The following is a 10,842-nucleotide window of genomic DNA, read 5'->3' on the forward strand; positions in this document are numbered from 1 at the left end:
TAGATTTAAGCTTTATATTAAGAAACACTTGGCGATGCAATTAAAAAAATAATTCAATTGTAGCAACATTAAAATTCAGTGTATTTTCGTAGTTTATTTTTCTCTTGAGGTTTTCTGTTTAGAAATAAGTGGTGAGAATCATGTGTAACGCTGAATGTGATAAAATTATTTATTACATGTATTCTTATTTTGCATTGCATTGCTGTATTAATGAATATTGTATTGTAGATAATAATTAATGTGACAAATCATGAATAAATATTAAAAAAAAAATCGAATGTTATTTTAACACCAACATTTCAGTTTTCATAAAAAAGTAATATACAAAAACTTGACTTGACCTCGCAAACGGGGCAATATTTCGGCTTTCATGAGATATTTTTGTCCGTCTTTTTTGGTTGTTTTTTTTTGTATAAATAAACGCCATGCTATAACCAAATGTGGGCAGTAACGAAGGGCCGTAACGTTAATCCGTTAACTTTTAAGTGGACTTCAAAAAATATTAACACCTTTATTAGGCTTGCGCATCAAATTTTTGAAATGTTTAATTCTATAAAGCGTAATAATTTACATAAAAAATTGTGTATTTTATGTTTTCAAAAATCAATTTCAGTCATAAGCAAATACCTGTCATGCCTTTCAGCACATGGCACCCTCAATGACGTCACGCTTTGTATATAAGATTCGTATCTAAGTTGTTATGAAACTGATTATTTTTTGACTGTGATGTATACGTAAATATAGCATACAGATGGACTGTGGGTGAGTGGTTGCATATTATGCAGGGGCTGTCTTGTCAGGATTTCTCTTTCATTTTCGATGTCTATGTAGGTAATACATATTTTATTACAAAATCTTAAGTTAAAACTAACTGCGATAGAACTGGCATTTTTATCAGCCTATTAGTTAGATAATCCTGTCGCGCTATAATACCGTCAAACGTAAAGATTTTATATACTCTTTGGTAAAAGATTTTAAAAAAGAAATTATACACAAAGCAACATTTACTCGTGTTCAAAGAGTATAATAAGTATGCTCGTGTTGCTGCTGTGCCCCTCCCACATTGGTTAAAAAAAATTCAAATATGAAGCTGTCAAGATGACAAATGACATTGTTGCTATAACTTAAAGTTCAGCCATAAGTTTGGCCCGAAGCAATTCAAAAATACTTTTATTACTTCAACTTTCGAAGCTCATCTATTTCGAGGTAATCGTTATGTTGCAGAGACGAGCTTCATTGTTACTATTCCAACATTTTAATCGGAGTAGAATTCCAGCAATTGGTAGTCGTTGCATAACCAATACGACAGATGATGTTTGCACCCATACAGGACAAGTATGAATTTTGTTGTTTAAGTTTACATACCTTATTTTTATAAATGTTATTTTCACTTCAATTTACACAAGATGCCTATATGGAAGTTGCATAGGATGGAGTGTAATTTTTTGAATAATATATTCCACCACCATATAAAACACTCGTTTTCTATTACACATTTTATCACAAATATCATGAGCTACGGAATGGGCAAGACACTGGCTTTATCGCTGAAGTATTAGAGTTAATTATCTTCTGTTAGATATACAGAAGATAGGCGTGAAGCAAAATTTATGCTGTTTCGTGTGCAAAGTACAGAGCCTGGGGCTCAACTTAAGTCCTTGCCCTTTGTTCGCTTTTTAATAAATAAATGATGAGAAATGGAAGTTAACTTGGCAGAGGAGAAGAGTGTGTTGGCTAAATACTAATTCTGTATATTTTCTCTAGCTTTTATTAGTAGCCAATGCTACTGCAATCTGTTAATTTAATGCAAATCTTTATAGGCAGTAATCACTGACTATTATATTAAGTGGTTGCTTGCTTGTTTGACAGCTTAAACTGTAAACCTAATATTGCACTGATTAAATAATATTCTGGTATAACTAGATTGTTATATTTAATCTCTTGTATTTTCAGAAATGGGATTCTGATGATTACAGGCTTGCTAGATTCATGAATGCCCCAAAACATGTCAATCAAAATTGGGCAGTAAAATTAATTGCAGAAGTGCCACCTAAAGAAGTAACTGAAAGAGTTATTTGGTGTGATGGAGGAAGTGGGCCAGAGGGTCATCCAAGAGTCTACATTAACTTGGTAATTTTTGTTTTACTTATGAAGTGTAAAACCCACTATGAACATGCCCATAAGTGTTTTGACAAGTTTGATGTTGTTTTAGAAATGTTTACATGTAAACAGCTGTTGCTATAGTATCACTTCTAGTTTATACTTTTGTTGCAATTTTTGATGGCTTGATTTATGTGCATAAATATTTTCAGCTATAAAACATAGGAGTGTCGGTGGCTCAGTGGTCAAGCACTTGACTTGCAATCTGCAGGTCCTGTGTTCGAATCCCACCATGTACCAATGTGTTTTTCGATTTCCGATTTACATATGTACATTTATCCGACGTTCTTACGGTGAAGGAAAACATCGTGATGCAACCTGCACATATCTGAGAAGTTGACTATGGCCTAATCACCCTTAACTTAGGGTAGGCTCAGAGCCCCTCGGTGGGGACGTATAGTGAGCTGATGATGATGATAAAACATACAAGCTAACCAAATTATTTGCAATCCCACAGGTGGAATAATATCAAAAGCCTAAATGTGGCATAATTGTGAAAGACAAACGAAAAAATATTTTTATTTTTAGATACTTTACAGCACAAACTAGGGATGCACAATCCGATCTAATACTTCGGTCAATTGATACATTAAATTTTTGTTCTAATACAATATCATTACTGTCTTTGGTGGATTGACTAATGTATGCAGTGGATCTAATAAAAAAATTGAGTTACAAATATTATGTGCAAAGTTTATAGGCCTCTTTTGAGACCAAAATATTGATAAGAACTACATAGTAAGATCATAATGAAAATTTATTTTAGATAACTTGTTATGTAAATACTTGATTATTGCTTTATGGGCCTTAAAATTGAAAGAATGACGATAAAAAAAAATCATATCCCATCAAGTGGATTGATACAATGTTATTATACAATTTATTGCAATTCGAAAAATCAATACAAAAATATCCAGGTGGTATTGTGCATTCATAGCACTAAACATTGCGGAATACATACTACCTAAGTTTCATCACATTATTTCCAGTGATAAACCTATGATTTTCCACTGCCAAAACACATGTATGAAACTGTTTGTTTTCAGTTTTTTTTAAGAGGAAAAATAATCTAATCTTGTTTTACTTTTTAGGATAAACCTGGTGATCACTCATGTGGCTATTGTGGTCTTCGGTTCATAAAAAAAGAAAGTCATTAACCCATTGGAAGAAAATCTTAATTTGCTGTTATACATTAATAGAAATATTAAAATGTAGGGTTTGAAATAAAAGATTAAATAACTGATCAACATTTTATTTAAAAATTCTCAAATACATAAACATTTGTGTAATGTCTGTTTTGTTTGTGTTTAGATTAAATTTAAGTTGTAGTTATAATAAATTAATCACAAGATATATAAGCTTTTAATTTTTACATTTTAAAACTCTTAATATCCATGTAAGTATTATAAATAAGAATTAACAAACCTAATTGAAAAGGTGACAAATTTAACAAATTATTAAATGGACGGGTGACTAAAAAACATAAGAAACAGCCTAGTCTCAGATGAAAATATGGAGGATAGAATGTAATGGAAGAGACTAGCAAGGGAAGTCGACACCACCACCATAGTATGAAGTAGCAAAGTGAAGCTAGTAGAGCTAGGGAGTAAGAGTTTAATATTTTTTATTTATAAATTAATTCTCATTTGTTGAATTTGCATCCTTTAATTGTTGGCGTATATCAATATTGGATTGTAAAAGTTCTTTAAGCTTCTTATGTATATCATCATTCTTCTGCTCTAAAAAATCCAGTGCTGAATTTAATTCATCAAGTTTAGAATCCAAAAACTCATATTCTGAAAAAAAATTGATGAAAATATTTTGATAACTTTTAAAAATAATTAACAAACAATTTGCATGCTGATTGGTGGCAACTTATTACTGCAAAGAGGTGCCTATTTTGATTTCCTATCACCGACTGTTTGCAGATTGCATTTAAGTGGTTCTATCTAGCCAAGATGGGTAAGTAACTTGACTAAAATTGATTTGCTCACAGTTTGCAAGTGTGAGGCAGATCAGTGAACTGGCTACAGTTCATCTCAATTTGTACCTGAATAGAATTATGACTTGCTATGAGGCGCAATCAGATGTAGTTTTTTTTTTCTTTTTATAAGAGAAGGGGGTAAACGAGTGGCAGGAACACCAACGTGATCAACGACAAAAGTTGAGTAAAGAGCGAGATTTCTCGAAGTTGCAAGTCGTCAGCTGGGTTTTAGGTTGACATGGTTATAGAAGATTGCACTGAGCCATGAACTGTCAAGTCTATACTTGAACTTTTGAGCCGGTTCAGATCTAATTTAGACAATTCTAGTTTTATCAAATCTATAGAGCTACCTCCAACCCTTCTGTTATTCCTTGAACCCAACGTATTTATTAGCATTTCAATATTGCATTAGTCTAACAAAATATGTCTTAAACTCTCTTCTCCACAGCCTAATCCTAGCTAGGAATATTAAGAAATAAATAAAAGCTTTTAAAATGCAAATTAATAATCACCTTCACGAATATTTTCATTGTTTTCAATGTTTGCACTTCCATCAATTCCAGTTTCGTTATTTTCAGGCTTATTATCATCGTTTCCAGCCATTTTTACCCTGCAATAATTTGAAATTATTATGTGTAGCAATTAAAAATTCCTCTGAAATCACAAATTTATTTACACATACTCTTTAAACAGTCTAATGTAATCAGTTTTACTGTCTTTTGGGATTCAGAACTTATTTATTGATGATAGATTCTCTACCTGTCAGCTGTCAGTGCTGTACTGTGACTGACTGTGACTGCCTGTGAGTGTTACCAAACGCAAAACTTAAAGTAGAGGAAACTAATCATCTAATTAGTTTCGTTGAAAATTGTTGCAATTGTTTTCTAAGACTGACGATAAGCATACGGAGTTGTGTGGTCGATTTATCCTGGTACTCTCTCTCTTTCAAAAAAGAAAAAGAAATTGTCCATCAAGTATCCTAAAAGGCGAGGAGTAGCCTAATTGGCGATAAATTGGCCTTTGTTGGTAACACTGTGCTAAAGTGAATATCACGAGACGGTGGTGTCTATTCATGGGACAGGTTAAACACCATAGTATTTTGTTCTTATTTGATTTTAGCCATATTCACACTGATGTCAGCGATTGTCATCGGTGGGGAGGATTTGAACTAATGCCCCGTTTCTATTAAGCTAGCTCAGCTAATCGGGCTGGCCTAATGGAAAACGGTATATCAGAAAGCTTTCAATTTCAATTTACAAGAATTTATCTAAGAAATATATATACACATTTATAATTTCTTAAACTGTGCCGCTCTTGCCCCACCATTAGGCAAATTATGACGCTGTCAAGATGACTTTGTTAGTTAACATATTTTCCGACTGCAACAAGATCCCTGTCAAACTATACCTGGAACTGCCTGGAACTATTGTATGGAACCGACAATCGACGTATACCGACCGCACATTTTGACTTTGACATTTCTGTTTTGTAATTTATTATTATCTGTGAATGAATCTATTACGTGGTGAAAACCAATATTTAGATTAGATCTGTTCATATCTTTAAAGTATAAATTCATTATATTGTTAAGTTGTTACGACCCATCAAATAAAATTATTTAGTTATTTTGTATTTAAATACGGTGATTAACTTATATTTAGCAGAATTTTAAAATGTAAGATCGATTTCTTACTTAGTAGTTAGAATATAGTGGTTTTAAATTTGTTTCTAGTAGTACTAATATCAATTATTTACTATCAACTTTAATAACAATATTACGACCATGTAATTTGTTTGGAAAGCATTGTATATTGAATATCTATAGTCGGGTGTTCGATATTTTGAACTGTGACTCACTTTGTACATGTTGAAGTAGTAAAGTTGGATTTTATATTCCTTTGTTTTGTAACAAATTTTTAACACTTTAACATTTCAGCAAAATGACATCGGGGCCGTACAATTACTCATACATTTTTAAATATATCATTATTGGTGACATGGGAGTTGGAAAATCATGTTTATTACATCAATTCACAGAAAAAAAATGTAAGTGTTAATGGCCTTTATAAAGATATGAAAGTCTCACGTATTTCATACAAATGGAAAGCTTGATTAGACATAAATGACTAAAAGTAAACAGTTTTGCATGCTTTTTGTACTACACAAAGTATTTTATTTATATTCATTCTTGATTCCACTAAGGACTTATATCACATAGTTCATGCATTAGTATAAATATGTATGATCTTGGTCACAGTTTGTAGTTGATAACCATGGTTTGCGGTTTGTATGTCATCAAATTAATTATTTATTTATTCACAGTTATGGCAGACTGTCCCCATACAATTGGTGTGGAATTTGGCACTAGAATCATTGAAGTCGCTGGTCAAAAAATTAAGCTTCAAATTTGGGACACGGCGGGACAGGAAAGGTTCAGAGCAGTGACACGTTCTTACTACAGAGGTGCTGCTGGTGCGCTAATGGTTTATGACATTACAAGAAGGTAACATATAATAATTTTGATTTTATACTTAACATTTATTATATTTTCATGTGTTAAATAATTATAACTATCTCAAATATTGAATTACAAAAAGGTTCAAATATAGTAGGGGCAAAGTAAAAACATTACATTTACAGTAGATCTGCAGTAATCTTACCATTTGCAGGGCAGTACTGATCTATCAAATTTGTTTAACTATAGAGTACAGTCAGTAACCCCCTATAGTCTAAACTGTTTTACAAACGAGTACCTTGTAAATCTGAATTCTTGAATGTAGATTCTATATGTAATATTCAGAAGTAAAAACTAAAATTAACACAATTAATGATATGAAACTTACAAAAAATAATAACTTTCCATGAGGAAATAATTGTGTACTAACAACTGAATGTACATATGTATTAAATAATCAAAAACTATATATCAAATAAAAATTATCAATCAATTGTTGAACCATGAAAATGTACATATGATTTCAAGGGGCATTGGATTTTGGAGAGTCCACTGTATTAATCTTTTTTATTTTTATTAGATCTACATACAACCATTTAAGTAGTTGGCTCACAGACACACGTAACTTGACAAACCCAAGCACTGTGATATTCTTAATTGGAAATAAGTCTGATCTAGATGGTCAAAGAGATGTTACATATGAAGAAGCCAAACAGTTTGCAGATGAAAATGGTCTTATGTTTGTTGAAGCCAGTGCTAAAACGTAAGTATTCATAAAGTACCTTTTTTCTTTCATGTTTATTTATTAAATTTAAAAGGTTCATTAATACTAATAAAAATTACATAGTAATGAAATTCCATAGCTCAAACAAATTATTTTACCATTTTGTTTAAAAAAATTAAAAACGAGAAAAACAATTACGAGTAATTTTTAGTCCTAAGATGAAATATTCTTTCTTAGATTGGCTGACTGCCAAAATATTGGATAAGGTTATAATGGCGTATGATGGACAGACATGAATATGAATCTACCAGTGGTACAAAAACATGCAGTAAAATCACAATGAGTACTGTAAACAATTTTTGAATGATGCTTTAGTTTAAAAATTACTAGCGGGTCGCTAGCGACTCTGTCAGCGCGGAATTTAAAAATACTTAGTGAATAGCCAGTGTTCTTTCAAAATATTTTCTACATCTGTGCCAAATTTCAGCAAGATACATGCACCCGTTCTGCAGATACCTTTTAACAAGCATCTATCCATCCGTCTAAATATTTTCATTTATAATATTAGTAAGATGTAAGATTATCTTGCTGTAAATTCCTTTGCTATCATTTTATAAAATCCGATCCTTGTTCCAAACAAAAATAAAATTTTAGTTAATATTTAAGCTAGGGTACATAAGGAACCTGCCATAATGAAATATCAATGGCTCCTATGTTCTAAGACTAACTTGACAGGAAACCAGTTTTAAGGTACGAGAACTGCATTTAATGTCATATCATGTACACTACTTTTACAATCTTTGTGAAAATTTGCAATAAGCATTAAAATGCCATGTTGCTTAGTTTGAATTCATTATTTTGTGTACATGTTTTAAACGCGCGATCGCAGTTATTAGGCTACTATTCATAAATAGTGAGTTTTACATATTATTACTTAGTATTGCTTTTCTGGCATGTTTACCACATTATTTCTCACGTCCCTTTCACCTAAATAATGTACAAAAAATATGTTTTTTTCTGGAACTAAACATCAGTGTGCAATATTCTGCAAGAAGCTTGAAGCTCAGGCCTGATGGGTAACCAGTAACTTTAGAATATTGCTTGATTTATTGGCCAAATGAAGGAAATTACCTTAGTTTTTAAAGCTATTATCAATGTAAAACAATGTGTGAAGAAAACTAAAGAAATTTGCTGCTAAAAGATGTTAGCTTCAAAAACGAAGTTTGACGGAAGTGTAATAAGTATATAACTGCTAGTTAATGTTTACAAAAATTACAACTGGGACCAGAGGGTGCCTCCTTCACCTTGACGGACTTTCGCAACATTTATGTACTACTTTTAAATTGCAGAGGTCAAAATGTAGAAGAAGCATTTTTGGAGACAGCAAAGAAAATTTATCAGAGCATTCAGGACGGGCGGCTGGATTTGAACGCGGCGGAGTCCGGCGTGCAGCACAAGCCCGCGGCGCCCGGCCGCCCGCTCGCCGCGCCACCTGCGAACCGCGACAACTGCGCCTGCTAACCTCACCTCACCTCACGACACCTCACACCACCTCACACCACCACACTCTACTACACACCATTACATATTCTTATACTTAAATGTTCTTACTATTCTCCATCACTTTATTTTTGACATGTTATTCATATGTAAAGTTTTTACTAAAATTGGTATTATATTAAAAAAAATAAAGAGTAGGTAATAAATACATAAAGATATGCCTAAGTATAGAATACTTCAACAATCAAAAATCTCAAACTTAATTCTACTCTTTCTGTATTGTACATTCCACTTAAATATATTTAATGATTCGAAATATTTTTCCTTTATAAAAAACGCGTGCATTTGTCAATGTGCATGGATTAAACTCGCAAGAAATAACAAAATCTTAACGATTCTTTTTATACTAGCTGTTGGCCGTGTCTTCGACCGCGTCGTATTTAATATTTCTTCTTTTCGCAAAATCTAAAAAATTGCAGATGTCGCAACAAATCCATTGCACCAATAAGTTTGCCCGTTTCTGCAATCGGTCAGTGAGCCCGCGCGACCACAGGCGACTTGTGAGTGTTGTGTGAAACCGTTATATCAGTTCTAAAACTAGGTTCTAAATCCTGCATACATTAGCTATTTACCATTAAAAGTCCTGTCAAAGTCGCTTCATGTCGTCTATTATGCAGAAAAAACGCGGATTTAAACATATTAAAATTAAATATGGAAATTATTTTTCCTTTTCGTCACTTAACTTTGGTTTCTGAAACATTTTTTGTTAAAGATAATGAGAGGGATGACGATATGTTTTATACAAGTATTTTGGTCTCATAAACCAACAATCGATAGTATATTCCGACGTAGCGTTTCTTCGCGCACAATAATAGTACACTTATAACTTGCAACTCCATAGATGATTCCCCTCTTACCTTACAACCATTTAATTCTACATGTCCGCACATATAATTGCTTCCACTCCAAACAATTAACCATATGCAAACTGTACTTTGCGTCAAAAACCGAAACATCCAATATTTTTGGTAAAATTTTGGTTTCTCGCATGACTGTAGCATTAGCTATTGTTACCCTTAATATAAAATTACTTAATTTTATCTTACAATTTTCACAAAATAAATATGTCGTAATGGTCGTCGTGTATGGAATTCAGCGTTTCCCGTTTACTTTATTTCGGTTTGGGATCGAAACGAAGAATATACTATGTGTCTACAAACACTTTTATTCAGACTCATGTTGGCAGTTTTTTTAAAGCGTTTTATTCGCTGGTTGTTTATTTTTTCGTGTTGAATATTAGGTATATGTAACTTTTAAATTGTTATTTTTTATTTAATTCATGTGAGTTTAATACGTACGTATTGACTATTGGTAAATTAAAAAAAATCCTTCATTAATATCAATACAATTTATTGAACTCATACTTCTAATTATATTTTTATGTCCGTAATATCACGAATATTTTTTTAATAAATGTAATGCGTTACATTTAAAATTAATTATTCTAAAAAAGTGGTTTAGCATATAGCACCTGCTTTTTGATGTTATTACTTTCAATTATTTCATAATTTTAAAGAAATTAAGGTTAACAAAGAAACAGGTATTTTAAGATTTTAGATAATACAATATAGGATTAACGTGCTCCTTCTTAATGTACTGTTACAATCGTTGTATTACTACATTTAGTTAAAAGGTTCGAACGCACTTATATTTTGTTGGGTTATCATTAGATCTCTTGTATTATGCCGCAATTACGTCAAAACTTTTTAATATGAAGTATAAACGCATCGTTTGCGTTAATTACGGCGAGATATAGGTAAATCTGGCTTTCCTCTCGTACAGCTATAAGTTGGGAGCAAAAAAATTATTTTTATAGTAACATCGAGCAGTTTCTAAATCAATCTTATATTAGGCCGTGAAAGTAATCGTAGTAATTAAAGAGTTAAGATATAAATAAAATTAGCGTTAGAATGAAGCTGCATGATGTTCTGTAAAACCTATTCCGTAGAAAATTAAAAT

General features: G+C 32.0%; 3 protein-coding genes across 3 annotated transcripts; 2 read left to right on the forward strand and 1 right to left on the reverse strand.

Moving 5' to 3' along the window:
• Positions 1-1,077: 1,077 nt before the first annotated feature.
• Positions 1,078-3,370, forward strand: ND-13A (NADH dehydrogenase (ubiquinone) 13 kDa A subunit). Its single transcript, XM_013325722.1, has 3 exons — positions 1,078-1,335; positions 1,954-2,130; positions 3,252-3,370. The coding sequence occupies exons 1-3, from the start codon at positions 1,216-1,218 to the stop codon at positions 3,315-3,317; spliced, it is 363 nt and encodes a 120-aa protein (XP_013181176.1). The 5' UTR covers positions 1,078-1,215; the 3' UTR covers positions 3,318-3,370.
• Positions 3,371-3,396: 26 nt separating this feature from the next.
• On the reverse strand, positions 3,397-4,919 carry LOC106127595 (UPF0184 protein C9orf16 homolog). The gene is made up of 3 exons (XM_013325724.1): positions 4,827-4,919; positions 4,657-4,754; positions 3,397-3,956 (listed from the first exon to the last, which is right to left on the reverse strand). Exons 2-3 carry the CDS (start codon positions 4,745-4,747, stop codon positions 3,796-3,798), a joined length of 252 nt encoding a protein of 83 aa, XP_013181178.1. The 5' UTR covers positions 4,748-4,754; positions 4,827-4,919; the 3' UTR covers positions 3,397-3,795.
• An 860-nt stretch (positions 4,920-5,779) lies between these two features.
• On the forward strand, positions 5,780-10,764 carry Rab14 (RAS oncogene family member Rab14). Its single transcript, XM_013325721.1, has 5 exons — positions 5,780-5,819; positions 6,081-6,190; positions 6,467-6,647; positions 7,180-7,362; positions 8,673-10,764. Exons 2-5 carry the CDS (start codon positions 6,085-6,087, stop codon positions 8,842-8,844), a joined length of 642 nt encoding a protein of 213 aa, XP_013181175.1. The 5' UTR covers positions 5,780-5,819; positions 6,081-6,084; the 3' UTR covers positions 8,845-10,764.
• Positions 10,765-10,842: the final 78 nt, after the last annotated feature.

Source organism: Papilio xuthus, unplaced genomic scaffold (assembly GCF_000836235.2).
Source record: "Papilio xuthus unplaced genomic scaffold, Pxut_1.1 DF824655.1, whole genome shotgun sequence".
Classification (NCBI taxonomy): domain Eukaryota; kingdom Metazoa; phylum Arthropoda; class Insecta; order Lepidoptera; family Papilionidae; genus Papilio; species Papilio xuthus.